Consider the following 21224-nt stretch of genomic DNA (forward strand, 5'->3'; position numbering starts at 1 on the left):
GGGAGGGGCCGGGAGTTGGGGGGGAGGGAACTACCGTACACATCTGCCAGTCTCCTGAAAAGCTAAGCTAAACTGATGCCTGCCATACAAGGCAATGGCTCCACTCCTCTCAGGAACACCTCCCAGAGAAATAAAAGGAGCATACATAACAGTTTTACCCTGGAGAAGAAAAACTGGAAACCATGGTAATGTTCACGAATGGATAGACAGATTATATGGACATAATGGAACACCACTTAGCAATAAAAATGACTAACTGGTGTCCCAACAAAACAACTGAATCTCTTAATTATTTCAAGTTCTTGGTATATAAAAGAATCCAGTTGGAGGAGAAAAAGGAGAGGTGAATAAGACTCCATTTACATAAATGTCCAGAAAATAATTAATGTGAGAAACAGACAACATCCAGTTGTGGCAGGCACACAAAGTAGGATGGGGATAGAAAAAGATCACAAAGAAGAGATTGGAGGGAATCTTACGGTGGCAGATAAATACGTTCATCCTCTTGACTTGGTAGTAGGTTCACAGTGAGTACTTATGTCAAACTGACAAAATTATATACTTTAAATATGTAAATGAAGGAATATATATGGGGTACGTGTTATTGACTAATGATCCATAGAATTTTTTTTTTCTGAGCCAAAGTATCATTTTGTGGCTCAGGATGGGCTCCAATTTGAAATCAACCAGTCTTAGCTTCCCAACTGCTGGGATTATAGGTATGTGCCACTATGCTTGACCAAACACTTCCTTTGTTGTTGCTTTTCTGTTGTTGCAAATCATGGAGCTCAGTAACAGAAGAATCAATGATTCTATTTTGGCTTTCCTCCTACTTCCGTTTCCTAGGAAATAGGGATAATAGTAGCACCTATCTGTAGCAAGTCAAATGCTTCCTCCTTCCCCCTCATATATGTCTCCATACTAATCTCAGTATGTGTGAGGCCTAGCAAACACACACACACACACACACACACACACACACACACACACACACAAACCACTAGTCTTTGAAATGTAATTTGCCACACCCACTCCATTGGAGTCTGTGTGACAAGTCCAAAAGCTTGGCTGCAGTCCTGAGGCAAAAAGTTTCAAGGAAACTGGTCTCCTGGATGTTGTTTCCTGGCCTCCACCAGTGTCCCAACATCCTAGTCAAGGCTGAGCCGACCCTGGGCTTGGAATTTCATAAAGAATGTTACTTATTCAGATGAAATGCCTCCAGTGTGGAAAGAGAGAACAGGCATTGCAGTTTACTGGATGAGAGTTAATAATCCCAGGGCAAGTTCAACAATGTAAACTTAGAATTCTCATTACAATCATGCATGGCAGACTACATTACTTAATAGAAGAAAGTTGGTGGGCTCCTCTGATAAATGGAGGTCCCCCATAAATACTTAGAATAACAGCTGAGTCAATTCCATTTACAGGAATTTACAATGGTCTAGGAAGAAGGTGGGTTGCGGTCTAAGAAGGAACTAGAGTACTTCAAATAAGGCTGACTTTATCTCAGTTGTAACCACTGCCTGGTTCCTGCCCATTTTCACGTATGAATTTTCTGTTTTGTATAAAGAATCATTATGCATCAGATGACCTTGATGTACCTTGGCCGATGTATTACTTAACTTCCTTATTTCTTCTGTAATGACTATAAAAGTCTGATGCTTACTTTGAGAAATTACACTCAGATTCAGCACTCTCTTGTGTTCGTGTCTGTTTATCACTCGCCGACTCCTTGCCCACCTGAGTAACGGAACCCTGATTCTCTCCAGGGTTGCGAGACCCCGACTAGGTTGGCCCACAGCATAAGTTAAGGATTTTCACCTAAAAATATCATTGTGAACTCTAAATCCAACTGTAAGTGTTCTTGGTAAATGGCAAGTCAAGCTCTGAGGCTTAGAGAGAACCTTATTAGAGACATAGGAATTGCAAGGCAGGAGAGACAGGTTGAAAAAGCCTTTTAAGAGTGTCCCAAAGGAAACAGGGAAACAGGAGTATGTGTGCTGCCCGAAGTGCTGATCTACTGTTAACAAGTGAGCAGTTGTAAGAAGCTTCCACTGAAGCTGAGAGAAGGCAGGAGTGATGTTACAGGTGCTATTACGTGTCTCTTTAACAGTAAGGTGGAAATACATATGTAATTATTAATATATCTTGAGCAGAGCCTGATGGTGTCAGGACACACACCTTCAGTCTCAGAAATAATGGCCTCATCAGATGACTATAGCTCAAAACTGATCAGGAGCGAAAGGTCATTTCCCTAGGTGAACTCAAGTCTTGTTTCCTAAAAAATGTTTATATTCTCTTTTGGAAACCTCATTTAATTTTTACTTTATGATTTTCATTTATTTTCATATATGAGAAAAGTAGAGAGATATTTGCAACAAGCAGAAGGTGGCTATCCCAGACAGAGAAGAAAATCTCTGTTGACAGGCTCTGTTGACACAGAATGTTGAGAGAGTAAGTTTTTGGTCTTTTCATTTGTTTTTTTGATTTTTCGAGACAGGGTTTCTTTGTGTAACTCTGGCTATCCTGGAACTAGTTCTGTAGACCAGGCTAGCCTGAACTCACAGAGATCTGCCTGCTCCTGCCTCCCAACTACTGGGATTGAAGACTTGTGCCACCACTACCTGGCACAATTTCTGTTTTATACACCAAATATGGGGCAATTTCATTAGAAACTAACTTGCAACTTTATACAGCACTGAAGTGGAGTTAAAAGCATTATCTAAATTGCTTCTCTGTGAATTAAGTGAGTTGGCATGTTAACCGCGCGGGACAGCCACACATAGTAAACAACTAAAGAAACATTAAGTGAATTTTGCTAAGTGAAAAAAGATTTCCGATGCCAGTGCAGCTAGTTCTTGACGTTTTTTGCTTTTCTAGATTGTGAACAGTGGGCTGGAAACCATAATGTGGGAGCATGTTGTAAATTTACGCAATTAAAGCATGCTGAGTGTGGCAAAAACAAACAAAAACAAAACAAAACGGAATTCATTTAGGTCTGTGAAGTTCTGTGGTGCCTGTAAGTTCTAGGAAAGAAACTCCTCCAATTCTCAACGAGCTTGTCATTTGCTTCTCTATTACTTATTTCTATAAATCTCTTTTTCTAAACGCAATATAGAAGGAAATGCAGTAGGCAGGGTAGCAGGCTCTCAGGAGAAAAACACTTGATGTCTATTTGAGCCTATAGGTGTCAGAGAACTGAAGTCCCAGACTTCGTCTTCAGAAAACTACAACTCCCTAAAGCCTTTGGGTTCCAAGGTTCGCGAGAAGCCTGAGAAAAGGGGTGGAGTCTAGAGAGAAGTCGTTAGTCGTTTCCATTGTCCTGAGTGGAGGGACCACTTGAGCGGAGGTGGGCGGATCCACGTTCTGATTGGTTGTAACTAGAAAGGGCGTCCCCCGCGTGATTGGTACAGTCCTTGGGGGCGGAGACCCCGCAGCGGCCGCTCGAATTTCCCGGGTTGGGCGCGCGGGGACTGCTGGGTAGCACTCGGGACGGTTACCCCACCGGGTCAGCAGTGGTCCAGAGTTGGGGGTGCGGGGTTCGACATGCAGAGCACTGACCTGGGCAACAAGGAGAGCGGCAAGATATGGCACCGCAAGCCATCGCCAGCCACTCAGAACGGGTGAGGCCGCGGGCTGTGGAGACTGGCAAGGGGGCGGGTCTGCGGGAGGCTGAAGTGGGAAGCGTGGAGGGGGTGGGGGGGCATGCCGGCCTGGGGATTCTGACTCTGGCCGGGCGCTGCATCCCTGAGTTGGGACCTCAGGAGACGCAAGTAGCTCCGGAAGCCGTAGATTGCAGTTGCGACCCAGGTTCTGGTCCCCGGTCACAGTGAGAGGGAGGCAGGAGAAGACTATGATTTATGCAAAAGAATTTGCAGTTCAGCCGAGTGCCGGGGCTCCACCTGCTTTGATTTATTAATGTCTATTCCAGTTGGGAAAAAAACTCCAGGAGGTGATGGGAACAAAGAAGGCAATGCGCATCTACCTCTCCAAAAGCCGAAGCTCTCCATCCTTAAGTCATTACATTGCACACATCTGTAATGTTGAGAGCCTAGTGTGGGCCAAGCACGCTTTTCACTATGGAACAACGCTAGAACAAACATATTCTGCAGTTGCACAGAAGAGTGTGTGTTGCGGGGGCTATCAGCGATGCAGGAACTTTTACTCGCCTGTGCTTCTTTTCCTTCGGTTTGGAGTTAGACTGCTGGATTTGAGACTCAGCCTCTTGTGTGACGTCAGTGGGAGTCTTTGCCTCCGTGATACATTTGTTTTGGTTCCCATGGTGCCTGCCTAAGTGATCTTGGTGTTTCTGATTACCTAGGCCTGCGTGGACTGCATGGTATCACTCGAGTTCTTGTCTTGAGGTTTGTTTCTCAAGAGACTTCTCTGTTTATCTTTTAGTTGCTTCCTTAGAAATCAAATTAGATGCTTTTGTAGGCTGAAAGCACAGTTATAAGTGGATCAGCCACTTATTTGACTAGCCAGCCACTGTGGTTTCTGGTGGCTGTCTGCCCTTTATCAATGCTATTGACCCATCGACCTATTGAATAAACAATTTTGTCAATAGTGGAGATTCTTCAGCGTTTTCATTTCAGCTCGGAAAGCAGTTTTGAGCCAGAATAACTAAGTTGAACCAGCCAGCAGAGCTCAGAAAGAACTAAAAAGGCTGAGCTTATTCAGCAGTAAGTCTCAGAGGCTGAAAACATTCTAGGCCTAGATTAGATTGTACAAAGGGTAGAAGCTTTGAGGACCAGGCCTAGGTTAGCAGACAGAGGCAGTAAGCCTCAGAGATGACAATTATACAGGAGAATAAAAAACACTTTTTCGTGTGTGTGTGTGTGTGTGTGTGTGTGTGTGTGTAAAGGCCAGAGGTCAGCACCCGGGTCTTCCTTAGTTGCTCTTCAACTTAGTTTTTGAGACATAGATGCTCACTGAACTTAGTGCTCATCACTTTAGCTCAGGGGGGCTGTCTGTTTCCAACTTCCCTTCATTGGAGTTACTGATGTGGGCCACCATGCAAAGCTTAATTTTTGTATTTTTAACACCATGAAACTCCATAAGGATGAACATTGTAAGATTTTTTTTCTATATCCCTGATCAATCTAAAAAAGCTCCATATTTAGATAAATATGAAGAAAAATAATTTTTTCACTGCTGAGGATTCAACCTAGGGCCTTGTACATATTAGGGAAGCGCTTTACCAGTGAACCCTTGAGGAAATGTTTAACCCATTTATCAATCTTTCTATATATTTTGAAAATGATATCTTAATTTGGAGTATTAAAACAACATATAAGGGACTGGAGGATTGGCTCAGAATTTAAGGACATTGGCTGCTCTTGCAGAGGACCTAAGCTTAATTTCCAGTATCCACTTGGTACCTCACAACCTTCTGTAACTCCAGTCTAACACTCTCTTCTAGCATCTGCAGGTACAGTGCACAGACATATATTCAGTCAAAAGATAAATCATTTTTAAAAGATTCATAGGCAAAAGATAAAATTTTCATGATTAAATACTATTCTTGAAATAAAGGAAGGGGGCTAGGTAGAGGGCTCAGAAGGTAAGGGAGCTTGCAGCCAAGCCTGGTCTTTTGAGCTTAGTCCCTGGGTACCTTATGGTACGAAACCTCCAACTCCTATAAGTTGTCCTATGACCTTCACGTGTCAGGCATGTGTGAGCACTCATGCACACACATAAATAAATTTTAAACCGAGTGGTATTGTGCTGGTCTTCAAGACCAGAAAGACGATGCATGATTTTGTTTTTGTGATAGGATCTCACTGTGCAGCCCAATCTGGATTCAAACTCTCAGTTTTCCTGCTTCCACTTCCTGAGTCCTGGGATTATAGATGCGCATCACTACGCCACTCTGTATAGTAAAGAAACCATTTTGGGCTGAAAGTTTTTTCTTACATTTGACGTGTGCACGGTATGGCATATTTGTGAAAGTCGGAGGACAACTTGTGGGTATCGATTCTTTCCTTCCTTCATTTAGACCTAGGGGATCAAACTTCGGTCACCAGGATTGATGGCAAGCACTTTTGCCTGCTGAGCCGCTGCCCCACTGGCCCAGTAAGTTTTCTAAACCGTTTTTCAGCAGATGTACGGCACAGGAATTCTCCAAAAATAGTAAACTTAAATATTGCTGTACAGTCTATACAAAGTTTGCCCCTGAAAGTAGTATATGATTACAAACAAATACATAGCAAATCTAGAAAAGGAGAGTGGGAGGAGCTACCTGTGTCACTGCTGTGCACACGGTGAGCAGCATTCACGTGCACAGCTTTTCTATCGAATATTTATGTTAGTTGTATGTTTGTTTATACTTGTGTATGAGTAATTTAAAGCCAAGGTTAAAATGTTTGAATTTTCCACATAGCTTTAGTGTATACTATATGTATCTATAGGATAATATTGAAGAATTAACTCCATTTCTTACTACTAGAGTAGAAGTCTGACTCATGGGTTTTCAAAGAGTGACATGAAGTACTTCACAGGCATGGTGTGAGCACCGTGTATTGTAGGTCAGATTCAGGGACACAGTGATGAACACGTAGTCCTTAGAGCATGTACTTGCCAGGGTATCGTGTAGGTCTCAGAGGTGGAGATAGAACTCACGCTTTGTGGAGCATTTCACATTACAGAAAGACTTCTACCGGGTTGCCTATTCACCATTATGCTGTTTATATGTGCCTTTTTACTGTTGTCTTTGCTACTAAACTGTAAGTGACAAAGTAACCTTGTCTCCATTGTTCCTAGTGTCTGGCTTCGTCGGTTCTGACATGTAGTAAGTTTCCTAGTATTTAATGAATAGATGAATGTTAGCTTCTTTTCTAGTGAAAGGCTTTCTGAACTGTTTAGAAGTCCTTATAAGACTGATTCTAGGGACAAAAGGAACGTCAATAGGAAGAATAAGCAGGAGGAAGCCTTCAATAGAACCCAATACATAAAAGCTGGCATGTGGTGTAGATTGTAACGTTTAGATTGTTGTGTTTTGACAGAATTATAGTGAACGTTGTGCACAGCACTTCTGAATACCATCCAAAAGTCTTGCGGTTTTTGAATGTGGCTTTTGATGGCTCAGGTGATTCCTTCATTGCTGGGGACCATCAGGGAAACATCTATGTTTTTGACTTGCATGGAAACAGGTAAGCAGATGCTTTCAATATGTACCGTGTTATTTAGGGAGTTCTTGACCGTTGACTATTCAGTTACTTACTGATGATTTACAAAGCCCCGCTGAGTTCTTAGAAAGCTACTTTAAGTGCTGGCAGAAGAGTGGAGGAAAGGGAGAGTGGAAGAGGGCTGGTTTACAGACTTGGTGGCAGTTCTGAGTGTTCTTCCTGACACTGGATCTTGTTCTGTCCCAGGGTGGCCCCTTGACCCTGCAATGGTCCTTCCTCAACCTCCCCATTGCAGGGAGCCACCAATCCTGCCTCCTTGTTTTTTAATTTTTCTTTTTTTTTTTTCTTTTTGGTTTTTCCAGACAGGGTTTCTCTGTGTAGCCCTGGCTGTCCTGGAACTCACTCTGTAGACCAGGCTGGCCTCGAACTCAGAAATCCACCTGCCTCTGCCTCCCAAGTGTTGGGATTAAAGGCGTGTGCCACTACTGCCCGGCATTTTTTTCTTTTCATTACAATTTCTATATTGCATTTTATTTATTTTATGTGTGTTTGTATGTGTATGTATGCACAGCATGCCACAGCTTGCATGTACAGGTCAAAGGACAGCTTCTAAGAGTTGATTTTCACCTTCTGCCATGTGGGTCCCAGGGATTGAAATCATGCCAGTTAGGTGTAGGGGCAAGCACTTTTACCCACTGAGATAAAGTCCCGCCAGCTCTGCTCACTTTCCCTTAAATTTAAGTTTTCATCGCTGCTCATCTGTCATTAAGTTCTGGTGCTTCGTTAGGTGATTTCGAAACTCAGTTTCCTCTGAACCTTTAACAAAAGTTAAAGTGTACTAGATCCAAGAACCACAGAGTTGGAGTCATCTTCCTTCCTTTTCTGTTTGGTCCAGAAGCATTAAGTAGGACTGATCACTAAGTGTCCATAGCAAGGCAAGGCCATGAGGCAAGGTGGGAAGGGAATGACCAGCAACAGTCACAGGATGTCTGCATGGGCAAGTGTCACTGACGAGGAGTTAGTTTAGAGAGCCTTGATCAAATAAGAACACACTGGGAAAATAAGAGCCTGGTTTCCACATGGGGACTTGAGGTAAGGAGAAGAATGGTAGAACGAACCCTTCCACTTTAGATTAAAGTTGGATTTGTCAGCATAAACTCTGGGTTTGCACAGAGATAGGAATAAACACAGACATGTATGTGAGGAGGAACACATCTGTCTTTCCTAGTGTCGTCCACACAGAGGGCCAGGACAGCATGCCAGGAGCAGTGTGCAGACCTTGTGCTCAGTTCTTAGATTCCAAGAACTAATTACTGATAAACCGGAGGTCCTTGCAGAAATGGCCAGTTTCAGTATAGGAGCAGGTGTGCTATAGGATGAACCTGTAACATTTCATAGATAGAAAAATTATCCCCAGAACAATATGAGTGTCAGGACACAGAAGCCAGCTTTGAGAGTGCCCACGGAAGAGATAATTTGAGCAGTTAGTAAGTACTGAGAGTGATGTGTTGTGCCTCTGATGCCAGTCACAACCCGTGCGTTCCTGCTGTAAGCAGAGCTTTAATGTGGACTGGGATGTGACACAGTCAAAAATTTTTCTCCCTACAAAATTGTTTTCTTTATTAATTTTTATCTTCCAGTACTGGGGCTTCGAACTCAGGGCTTTACACAGGTAATTCTGCCACTGAGAAATCCCCAGCCTCACCACAAAATCTTAATTATAGAAGAAACAGAATAATGGTTAAAATGAAAAGGCTGGCACACACTGTATAAACCAAATGATTAAAGTTAATAGGACCAATAAAGGTCGGTGACAGGGTGCAGTGAAAAGCACGCAGTTCTGTGTGGTTCTTGCCAAAGACAGAGCCCAGATGCAGCCAGATGGAGTCATCCATCAGCTAGTAGGGGTGTTCACTGACAAAACTGTCCTGGAACTCTCACAGAGGTCACAGTCGAGAATGTTGGGAAAGGGAGTAGATCCTCAGATGGAGGGAGATGGGAGACACATGGCGAGGCATGAGTCTGTACCCATCCTCCTCCTGTCAGGCTGCTGTGGGACACCTGGTAGCACCTGGAAGGACTCTGACGATTGGGGTGGAAATGTCGGGCACATGATCGTGGTCACTTACTCTAAGATAGTTCAAGGGAAGAAGTCACAGATTAACTGCAGTCTGTTAGAAATCTGCTAACCATCATTTCTGCTCCTCACTAAAAATAGCAATGACCCTGCTGCCCCACCCTCATTCTTCCTCACCGTCCCTGGTGGTCTCACCTGGAGTTTCTCCTATTGCTGGACAGCATATTGCTGGTCCAGGGCTCCCTTACACAATAGCTCGCTTCTGCATCAGTGATTCTCAGCACTTCCTTGCTCCTTTGCTAGTTGCCATTCTTCAGCAACTGCTGCAAACGCTTTACAATTTCTTAGCCTACTTGTGTTGGATATAGCTTGTACTCTCACTGCTCAGCCTCCTGATTTATGAGAAAATAGTTGCCAAAGCCTTCCTTTCTTTTCCCCCATAGCAGCCTGCATTATGCCAGTGAGTTCAGCCATCCGTAACTTGTCGTCTTGTTCCTAAACCGGTGGTCCTGGTTGCTCCCCAGCCCCATTCGTGCCTTCAGCCTCTCCTGAGACTTCACACCTGGGTCTTCACACCCAGGTCTTCACACCTGGGACTTACCTGCTTGTTTTGTCCATTGTCTCTCCCCTGTCTACAATAGGGGAGGAGAAGTAATTGCCCCTACCCTCCTAAGTTGTGAGCCAGCGTTCTTATAGCAAAAGACAGATTAGCAAGGAGAGAACAGGTTATGACAGAGTGCCTATGGGTGTTCAGGGAGTTACCAAGTTCCAGATTACTTGCAGCAGAAAACAATAAAACCTTAGAGAAGTGAATGGGAAAACGACTTGCTTCTCTCAAAATGCAGTGAGCTCTGGGAAGGTGAGCATAAGTAGAACAGTGGTAGGTGACATGGTATGCTGATCCTCCTGGTGCCTTCCCCAAGATGATAAGGGTCTATCTTTTAATTGACCTATGTCCTTTGTGATAGACAGGGGAGGAGGGACACCCTTGAAGTTTATTCAGATTTATGTAGACCAGACAGGTCAATACTGGAAAAGCATAGAACTTTGTTTATATCGGCTCCTTAATTGTTTTATCAAAATAATCCTTAGACAAAAGTGTGTTTAAGGATGAACATTCACAGCTGAACTGAGCAGTAAGCTGAAGGGCCGTAGACCAGGCATGATTATTAAGCCCTCAATCTTTCTTATGGCCCAGCACAATGGTCTTTTTCAGTTTCATAGTCAAACACTGAATACTTACATCTCTCCTTCTCTTAGGCTTCGAGTTACAGCTCCGCTGTTTTTTCCGCCTCTCTGACCATTTCATCCCTTGCTTTGCTGGCTCCTTTCAGTATCTACTCCCATACTTGGTATTTCTCAGGCACCTGCCCTGGGGTTGTCCTCCACGTGCTCTCTTGAATAATCTCATCACTTGCGGAGCCTTGGGCATTATGTGACCAGGTGTCACATGCATTTTGTTGACTGAGATTTGGTTTCTAGAATTACTCTGCTGAGTTCTCCAATAGCTACTAGCTTCTTGCAGCTCTTGAGCCTTCAAAAGGTGACTAGATACATTGTAAGTGTAATGCTAAAATACACACTGGAGTTTAAAGACTTAGTATTAAAAAAAAATGGAATATTTGATTAAACATTGAAATAATGTTTTGGAATTAAAATTAATTGTAACCTTTTCTTTATTATAACGTAGCTCCTAGACAGTTTAAAATTATACATATGGCCTGTGTAGTATCTTTTGGACCCCATAGATCTGAATGTTGTATAGCAACCTTGAACTCAATATCTTTAAGATTTAAGATTCCCTACCCTCAAGCTTGTGCCCTTTCTCTTAAGCACAGAAACTTAATGTTTTGTAAATGAAATTCTAGTTACGAGTCAAGCTCTCTTAAGAACTCACCACACATTATTTAATTCAATCACAACAAACTCTTGGGCTTTCTATTCTTTTTTTTTTTTTTTTTTTTTTTTTTTTTTTTGGTTTTTTGAGACAAGATTTCTCTGTATATCCCTGGCTGTCCTGGAACTCACTCTGTAGACCAGGCTAACCTTGAACTCAGAAATCTGCCTGCCTCTGCCTCCCAAGTGCTGGGATTAAAGGCATGTGCCACCACTGCCTGGCTTGCTTGATTTCCTTCTTTCTTTCCTTCCTTCTTTCTTTCTTTCTTCCTTTCTTTAATGTACTATTTTCATTTATTATTTGGAGATTTCATGTAAGGCACCCCAATCAAATTCAGTTCCCAGTCCTCCAGGTTCACCCCCAGCCCTGTTTGGCTTCCTGTTCTGATCTTCATTTAACACTTGAGAAACTCCTATTTTTTTCTCTTGCCCTGTGCTTAGTGCATCCAACCTAGCCTCCCTCCTGTGTGCCCCTCCCACTGTGTGCCTGTATCTCTTGGTGAGTTCTTCCCTAGTAGCTTTCACAGTAACCACCTTTACTTCTCTGTCCCTCTGTCTGTCAGTTGTCCTTGCTTCCAGAAGCATCTTTCTAAAAGACATGGCTAGTTGTGATTTTGCTATGCTAAATTAACAGAAACTTAACAATAGCTTCCCAATTAGCAAGTTATTAACAAAAATTAACAAAACTAAAACCTTAACAAGACTTCCCAGTTGTGGAAGTGGAATCCAGTGTCCTTAGAGACTGAGAGAGAGGTAATCGTAGCCCTGGCATTTTGCACGTGGCAGGAATACTCTTTGATTATTCACAGTGGGTCTCTCAGACCTTCTGTCTGGTTTGGGCCCACCATTTTCTAGGTCTCATTTTCCTCTCCGAGGACTCCACCACTGCAAAGTTTGTGATCACTGGTAGACTTTCTGATACTAATACAGCCATTTCTTACTAGGTTTAATCTTGTTCAGCGAACAGCACAAGCGTGCACAGCTCTGGCCTTTAATCTTCGTAGGAAGTCTGAGTTCCTTGTGGCATTAGCTGATTATTCTATTAAATGTTTTGATACAGGTAAGAAGTCCTCCTGTTTGTCTTCTGAAGCTGACTAAATCATAGCCCAGCAGTCTGCAAGGTCCTCACCAGTCTGTGTAGTGTCAGGAGCAGTTTTGTCACGACTGCTCATGGAACTTCCAAAAGCATTGTACATGTTTCCAATTACAATTGGAAACTGACTCCAGCCTTAGTATAGGATATCTATATGAGAGCCAGCCAACGAGAGAGATGCATAGGGTAGGACCTGGGAGACGTCTAAAGGGATGCTTCCATGTCATCAGTGGTGAATTACCCTCCCAGTGTGCATGCTGAGACTCTGCTGGTTATCGCTGAGGTAGGAGGGACACTCAAGCTTTGGTGTCAAGAGTTTTAACTCAGGCTCTACCATGCAGGCATAGTTAATTGAATTACTACCTGTGTGTACATGTGAGGGCAATCTGACTATAACGTCACTCACCCCATTACCACCAGGGTTGACATACTGTTGATGGGGTTGAATTCTGTTTCCAGTCCTCCTGCCTTCCTGATGCCCCCAGACTGTTAGCATTGCTGATCCTGCTGGTGAGACCAACCCCAGCTCTGAGTCTTTAACAGAAGCCATTTATTTGTAGCTAAGGGGCAACTGAATAATAAAGATATTCCTACCATGTGGGAAAGCCCAGGAGTTAAAGATTACCTATCCCATGAGTGCAAATATGGCACCTCTCTTTTGAGGCCAAATTCTGTACTTTACAAGTATTCTAAAAAAATACAAACAAAAAGTTACCACATACTTCATACCATATTACATGTATTCTTTAAGTTGGCATTCTGGAGTGCTATAGTTTAATCCCCTTACTCTTCAATCACAAGGGGAAAGAAAAAAAGTAATTGTATTTTTGTTACTAAATAATTGATAGTATATAATATTTAGGAAGATATAAATATGGTTAACAATAATAGTGTCAGTGGATGATTATATTGTATTTATTCTTTTCCGAGGACTATTTTCTGACCTTAAGTACTAATTGATTTTCATCCTAGTAACTCACTAAGATGGATATTCTTATGACCATTTTGTAGATGAGGAAACTGAGGCAGTGAAATAACTTGACCAGGCTTCCATGTTTATATAAAGCAAAGCAAAGCAGCCAGAATTCGTGCTTGGAATCTGTGTCCTGCTCTCTCCCTGCAAATAAGTGGAAGTAGTTATCTTTTTTAGTAGTGCCTAGAAATCCAGTTAGCACTGCTAGGGACAGAAGTTCTTTGAAACATTAAGTCTTTGTGCCTACAACTCGCTTCCTTGGATGCCACCATTTTGTTCTGTCCAAGGTCCATTTTTTAATAGTCTACTCTCTCACTGAACCTGATGCCCCATTAAGTTCCTTAGATGCTATCTCCAGTTTCTAACTTCCTATTCAACTCTTTCTTTCTGTTTGTGGCCAAATCCTGCCTTCTCACAGCATCTACTAGTAAACTAGACTTTTGTGCCTCCTACTCCCCCACAATAGCAAGGCTGTCTCCAAGGTGGTAAGACTGCTTCATCTTCAGCTGGCTGGCTTACTTCTTGGCAGTACTTAAACTTGGGATTGATCAGGAATTCTGCTGTGCAGTTGAGTCTCCTCGGAATGACAGAGAAGCTGTTACACCCATGACACCTCAATAGAATAGCTGCCTAAATAAGACCTGAGCAATGATACCACTTGTTATGCTGGCCTGGAAGGAAGCAATCTTATCGGCTCCTACCCTAGACAAAGAACTGTAGCTTAGTTAGCCAGCTCTTAATTTTCTATTCAACATCAGGAAAAAAAAAAGAATTGCACTTCATAAAAAAAAGGAGCTTTTTTTTCCCCACAGTAAGCTGAGGGGGACAATATAACGAATTGAAAAGTAGTGCTTTAAATGTAGCTTATGAGAAGCTACCATGTGACTCCCCCCTCTTTTCTGGCCCCAGGAAGGAATGCACAGTAATGGCAGACTTTAGGCTAGCATCAGGAAGCTGTTGTTCCCTGGGGGACCTGGTGCTTTGTCTTCACTCCCAGCCTCCTTTGTATCTGACTGCTCCCAAGGTTTAAACCATGTCTTCTTTCTCTCCTCACTTCCATCTTTCTGGAACAATTTGGATCACAAAAGAGATACGATATAGACAACTTAGAAACATTCATACAAGCATGAGGATAAAATAAAACTCACATTTCATTACCCAGTGCTAATTATCTTGAATAGTTTGGGTTATTTTCTCTACTATTCAGTTTTCTCTGTTTACACACACAGACACATGACTACGTCAAATCAAAACCTTTGTTTGTTTGTTTGTCTGTTTACTTATTTAGACAGTTTTGCTGTGCAGCCCAGGCTTCCACCTCGGAACCTTTCTGCTTCACCCTGCTGCGTGCTAAGATGACAGCCCCATACCACCACGCCTGCCCCCAGTTCAACTTTAACTTTTATTATGTGGCTTTCTTTAACTTATATTTTGGAATAGGATCTCTCTGTATGGTCATAACTGGCCTCATATTTGCTATGTTGCCCAGGGTGGCTTTAAGCTTATAGTTATCCCCCTGCTTTGACATCCCAAGTGCTCACAGGATGACAGGTATGTATCATGGTGCCTGGCAATTTCAATTCTTTAAATCAGATTTATCCTTTTCCCACCATGCTAAAGTTTTTCTTTTTTGTGTGTTATCACATGATTTGACACTGCACCAGCTGCTTGTGTGGCTGAGCTAGGACCACTGGAGCCCAGAAGTTCAGCGCATGTTTCTCCATAAGTGATAGCTTTTGAATTTGCTCCTTTTCTCCATTGCCTTTTTCTTAGTTTAAGCCCCTATCTCTTGTCTGGATTGTTACAGCAATGTAAATTAGTGCTGTCTAATTTGTGTATTGGTAAGTGATGGTTTACTGATGTAACAATTTCACTGTTACCACAGTCACCAAAGAGCTGGTTAGCTGGATGAGAGGACATGAGTCGTCAGTGTGTTCCATTTCTGTGCATGCATCTGGGAGATATGCCATCACTACTTCCTCTGACACAGCTCAGCTCTGGGACCTGGATACTTTCCAGAGGAAAAGAAAGCTGAACATTCTCCAGTCCGTGGGGATACAGAAGGTCAGTGTCTTAGCATGTGCTTCTCACACTGTTTCTTGGTCACAGGATTCAGAGGGGTGCAATAGCAATGAGTCATTGTATCTTCAGTAGATGAGTTCTCAGCACAGCACAGGCAGAGTAGTTGGGATCAGAACACGGTTATGTCTGATATGTTCCGAACACTGAGATGTTTCTTTTAAATTACTATAGCTGCGAAATGTCCACTGCTGTAAGCAACAGATTTAAGATGTCTTAGTGTAACATTAAAGCATTTAAGATGTTTTCCAATTTTGTTATGAACAATTTTAAGTACACAGCAGATCTATAAGAACTTCATAGTAAACACAAGTGCCTGTCATCTGGAATACTTCAATAGCATGTTACTCTACTGTGAATTCAGTACATGCTAGTATAAAAGTAAAGTAAATTTAAATGCAAGCAACATTGTACTTAAGTATTTAAGCTTGCATTTAATCGATCATGGTTGATGCATTTGTTAATAGAATAATTCATATCTGAAGTAACTACACATCACTAGGTGAGTGTGACAGATGTGTGCACTTGTGACCTACATGGGTGATCCTTACTGTTGCCTGAGAAATTTTCATCATATCTCTTTCTTTTCCTTCTTTCTCCTTTATTCCTTCTTCCTTCCTTTCTTTCTTTTTTTCCTTTTTTCCTTTTTTTGGCAAAGGAGATAAAAATACTTTTTACTGTGGATTCATTTTTTTAACATGTAAAACTAACTAAAGGTGAGTCTATATTGAAGCCCACTCAGTGGGAATGACCAAAACTGATTATATAACACTGTTCACTTAACTAATCCAGGCAATTTCTATTAATTGGATTCAGAACTATCTGATTTTAACCAAGCAGTAAGCCTTAGCTGTCTGGTGACTTTTGCTGGCAGCAATGGCTACTTGCTTCTTAAACTTAGAGGAAAAGATAACATGAGAATAAAATCTCCACATAGTAAAACTAATTTTTAAAAAATATTTTTTATTAATTCTTTAGGAATCTCTTACATACAATGTATTTTAATCCCATGTGCCTTTCTACTCCCCATAACATCTCCAAGTTTCACTTCTCCTGCCACCAAACTTAAACTTCATGTCCTTTTAAAGAAAAGAAAACAAAACGCTATTTGCCTTCATATGGAAGCATAAATGACCTTGGATAACAAAGCAACCCTGAGCAAAAGAACAGTATGAAGCCATATATTTTAAAGGAGTAAGTTGACCAAAAGAAAAATATAACATACATCCAGTTAAATATCCAGAGGGAAATCAAAATAAAGCAGGGCAATTAATCAGTGTTCATGAACTGATTATCATTAACACTTTAATTACGAGTGACTGCCAACCTGTGAACTGACAGTTAGTTGGAGAATGGCATGCTCAAAAGCAAACTAGCATTCAGTTTTGCTGCACTAGATACTAGCATGCAGAAATAAACCGGAAAGCCCATTTGGAATTAGCAACATTGTAAAAGTAACTTCTATTCACCTGATTTCATTGTCATCTCAGGCTTACTGCTGAATAAACTCACCCTTTCTAGCTCTTTCTGAACTCTGACCTGCAGGCCCAAACTCCTCTCCACACTGATTGATTCAAACTGGCTTTACTCCACTTCTGACTGAATTGCTCTGCTTGGCCTCAAATAAACTCTAGCAATTTGTTCTAATCTTCTGGCTCTTTCTCATTCTCTGGCTTGTTCTGTCTTCATCTGCAACCTGTCAGTTCCATGAGAGTTGGGAGTATCCTACCTCTGACTCATTCTGTCAAAATTTTCTCTGATTCATCCTTTTTTCTGCCCCTCAATTATATGTCAATTTCAAACATGGCTGCTTCCTTCTGCAAACTAACCTTACCTTCATTGTTTGGTATTGAAGGTGTGTACTAAGGGTGTATCTTGTATCTATATTTCCAGCAGAGGATTAAAGGTATGTGGTGTGTCTGTGTTCCAGCTGGATCACACAAACCTAAAAAGTCTTGGGATGTGATCCCTTGGCAGACTAGCCATGTGGGTGGATTAAAATTCCTCTAATAACAATCTTATACATTGAATTCTTTGTATTTTATGACATTTCTTTATGTTCCTTCTCAATGCATAGTTTCATAAACATAGAGCTACTTTGCAGTGTGCGCCATTTTCCTCCACTGCTTAGCAGTCATATCCTTTCATAGATATTTCTGATACTTTTATACAGTCTCTTATAAAACCTATAAACTAAACTATTTGGTAATACTTTATATAAAGCCTGCTTTATGTGTTTTGTTCTTTGTATAAATATAGTACCTTTAAGAGATCCACTTACTTTATTTTTAGAGTTTATTTTTTTCTCCTCTGGTTAGCTAAATATTATTTTCAGGAAGCTATCTATGTCTCAGTGAAATTGCTTCATTTAGGCTATGTTGTAATGTGGTATTGCCTTTATTCTCTTAGTATTAATATGAGCAGCTACTAATGCATGTCAACCAAAAATTTATCATATGGTCTCCATGGAAATCCCAGAGTTCTTTAGTGTGCTTTTAATAATTAAGAAGAAAATAGAATTGTAGCCAAGTATTCGTTAGGGATATGGACCAAATGTCTTAGTAGGGCTCCTCCTCTTTGATTGCTTTAGCACTTAAATTGAATTTTAAATCCCAAAGCAGAGAGAGAAGTGAGAAGTGGGAGTTGAGCCCTCTGTGGAGATGGTTGTGGAACAGTGGAGGGAGCCTTCTGCTCCTCTTACCATGGCTCCCAGTGAAGGCATTACTCGCTCACTCACAGTCAGTTCAAAATGCCTCCAGATTTTAGTATGAAGATACAACTTATATATACATGTACATATATACACATATACCTATATATAAAGCTTTTTATATATATTCTAATATATGTATATATACACTATATTTATATATATAAAAGAATTGCTATAATGCATATTTGTAAAAATATTGTAAAGTAATAGAACACTGTAGTCTGTAAGTTACCAGCAAACTATTTAAAAAAGACAGCTGGGCAAGCAGGGTGACTCAACAAGTCAAAGCATTCACCAGCAAGCTTGCTGACCTGAGTTTGATCCCTGAAAGCCACAGGCTGGAAAAAAAGAATTGAGACCTGCAAGTTGTCCTCTCACTTCCATATGTGTGCTGTCACATATGTGCATGCACACATGCACACGCACACACACACACACACACACACATACACACGTGCTCAACAGTAAATATAATACAAAACCAAAACCATGTAGCCCTTACAACTGTTTAACAATGTAAAATAGCCTTGTGCGCAGCACATTCTGTAATCTCAGCACTCAGGAGGCCACAGGAATATCCCAAGTTCAAGGTCAGCCTGATCTGCAGAGCCAGTTGCAAGCCAACCAGGGCTATACAGTGAGACTACACCTCAAAAATACATAAATAGAAATATTCGTTACTCCTGGCCTATGCAAACTTTGGAGATATCCTAATAGTCCCTGCTGTACACAGTGTTTGAAGTGGGAACGGACTGTAACCCAGTCTTCAAAAGAGAACTGCCTAGCCTCTTTCCTGTCCTCTGCTTCTTAGTAAGCCAGAAGTTCCTCCAGAGCCTTGAGTATGTTCCTGCTGATCCTCTCCACAAGGTACTTTCCCCAGTGAAGGGGAAAACAGTAGCAGCACTACCTCAGTGATGGCTTCAGGACTTACTGTGATGATACATGAGGGCACCTAATCAGTGCTTAGGAAAATTGTCACCTGTCATCCACCTACCTACCTGCCCACCTACCCACCTACCCATCTACCCATCTACCCACCTACCCACCTACCCATCTATCTATCTATCTATCTATCTATCTATCTATCTATCTATCTATCTATCTATCTACCTATTTATCTATCTACCTACCTACCTACCTACCTACCTACCTACCTACCTACCTACCTACCTACCTGTCTATCTAATCTTTCTGTCTGAGACAAGTTAATATAGCCCAGGCTGACCTTGAACTCACTATGTAGCTAATGCTGTCCTTGAATTTCTGATTTTCCTGTCTCTGTCTTCTGTGTGCTAGGACTTACAGGATGTGCCATCATGCCCAGTTTATGCTATGTTGGAGTTTGAACCCACAGCTTCATGCTTGGTAGGCAAGCTCCCTACCAACTGTGCTGTGCCCTGAGCCTCTAAATGTGTTCTTTAAAATGTGTTCTAAAAATAAGATAGTAATAGTACTTTTCTTGTGTTGTTGGCATATAATTCTTTACTAACATGAAAACTCAGAGGCGTTAACTCAGTTTATGGCAAAATATGACCTGACCTCGCATACCTGGCAGCCTAACCTGAACTGAACTGGCTGAAACCTAAAGCGCAGTGTATCTGAGGATGCGCTGCTGGCTGGGTCATACCCTGTTAGAGTATGTATCATATTACAGAACCTTCTCAGGTTGGTAATGATGCTAACTTTGAAGCATCTGTGACGTCCAGATCAGTGACTGTGGATCTTTTGTTTCAAGGTGTCTTTTGTTGTTCTTGGTGTTGTTGGTTCTTTTTGGGAGGGGGATGGTGTGGGAAATGCACCCAGGCCATGTGTTAGGCCAGTGCTCTGCTGAGGAGCTATGCTGCTAGCCTCTTGAAATGCCTTTGAAGGACTGACTGCCACTCCAGACTTTTTGCATTTTGTACGTAGTACAGAAGCAATGCTAAAAGTCAGCCAGGTACAGTGGTGCACACTAAATTCTCAGCTGCTCTAGAGGCTGAGGCACGAAGACTTTTTAAAAATATAATGCTATATTTTAAAAATAGTTTGTGCATTTCTGCATTTATTGCATGTGTGTGCATGTACACAAGCATGCCATGGCATATATGTGGAGGTCAGTGAACAATTTTCAGGAGTCAGTGTTTTCTTCCACCATATGGGTCCCAGGGATTGAACTCAGGTGGTCAGGCTTGGTGGCAGGTGCCTTTACCCACAGAACCAATTCTCTGGAGAATCTTGAATTCAAAGCCAGCCTGGGCAACTTAGGGAGAACCTCATCTTAACAAAACAAAGCTGGGCAGTGATGGAAGCCAGTTGTTGAGAGTCTTGCTTTTTTAGTGAAATGAGCTCTCATTTTTGCCCCAGGCTGTTCTGAACTTACTTACTCTCCTGCCTCAGCCTCTGTGCCCTGGCACCATGGGGTATGCCGCCGTCTCTGCCTGTGCTTCTGTCTCATTTTAGTTTTTCAGACACATAGTGTTGCACATGGTATGCGAAACTCCACCCACAGAAAAGTCGTTCTCATACCTCCCCACACTGACCAGAAAATGCTGAGTCGGGTGTGCTTGCCTCCCAGAGGTGCTGGTCCTGGAAATGTATCCCAGGTGTGGCCGTGTGTGATGTAGCAGAACTTTCAGTTGTTCTACCCTCTGAGGGTTAAATGTTCTGAGGAACCCTCAGAGAAGGGAAGGGGGAAAGGTGATAAAATTAGAGAAAAGGCAAGGGAGCCTTGCTTCTGCAGTCTCTGGCTTCCTGGTTAGCTCTGGGATTGCTCCCTTTGCAGACACAGCCGCTATGACACTGTGTGGTGACATAGCCATTCTCTAACTGGAGCCAAGCAGGAGCAGGTGCCAGCTCTCAACCCTCCAGAACTGGGAGCTAAATACACTGTTTCTTTACAAATTAGTCAGCCAACAGCATTTTGTCATGGCAACAGAAAATGGCAAATCCAAGAAGCTTAGAATTCTCCTATTCCACAAGGTAACAAGTCTGGCCCCTTGAGCTCAATGCCCCCCCTCCCGTCACCAGTGCATTTTGTTAATTTTTTTCAAGTTTTTTTCTAAATGCTTAATGTTGTCAGGAGATGACATTATCTAAATAATAATGACATGTTTCATTAGGAACAATTTTATAATCATTAAAATCTAGCAATTAAAATCACAAATCTGGTAATGAATAATCATGCAGGCAATAATCTTATCACAGCTATTCACCTAAAATAGCAGTTGATGCTCATTAACTTTTAAGCCTTTGCTTCTCCCAGTAGGAATAAACTTTATTACTTTTCT

At 41.9% G+C, this 21224-nt stretch overlaps 1 protein-coding gene across 4 annotated transcripts in view; it reads left to right on the top strand.

Annotated features, from left to right (window-relative positions):
* Window positions 1–3408: 3408 nt before the first annotated feature.
* Window positions 3409–21224, top strand: part of Tbc1d31 (TBC1 domain family member 31) — a 57039-nt gene continuing 39223 nt past the window's right edge. The window contains exons 1-4 of one of the 4 annotated variants that reach the window (XM_031358009.1): window positions 3409–3623; window positions 7005–7151; window positions 12045–12160; window positions 15052–15230. In XM_031358009.1, the coding sequence (XP_031213869.1) occupies window positions 3547–3623; window positions 7005–7151; window positions 12045–12160; window positions 15052–15230 (519 nt within the window). In that variant the 5' untranslated portion in view covers window positions 3409–3546. Of the gene's footprint in view, window positions 3624–3931; window positions 4365–7004; window positions 7152–12044; window positions 12161–15051; window positions 15231–21224 lie in introns of all 4 variants that reach the window. The other 3 variants (XM_031358012.1, XM_031358010.1, XM_031358011.1) reach the window with 3 other exon arrangements.

Source organism: Mastomys coucha, unplaced genomic scaffold (assembly GCF_008632895.1).
Source record: "Mastomys coucha isolate ucsf_1 unplaced genomic scaffold, UCSF_Mcou_1 pScaffold7, whole genome shotgun sequence".
NCBI classification, from domain to species: Eukaryota; Metazoa; Chordata; class Mammalia; order Rodentia; family Muridae; genus Mastomys; species Mastomys coucha.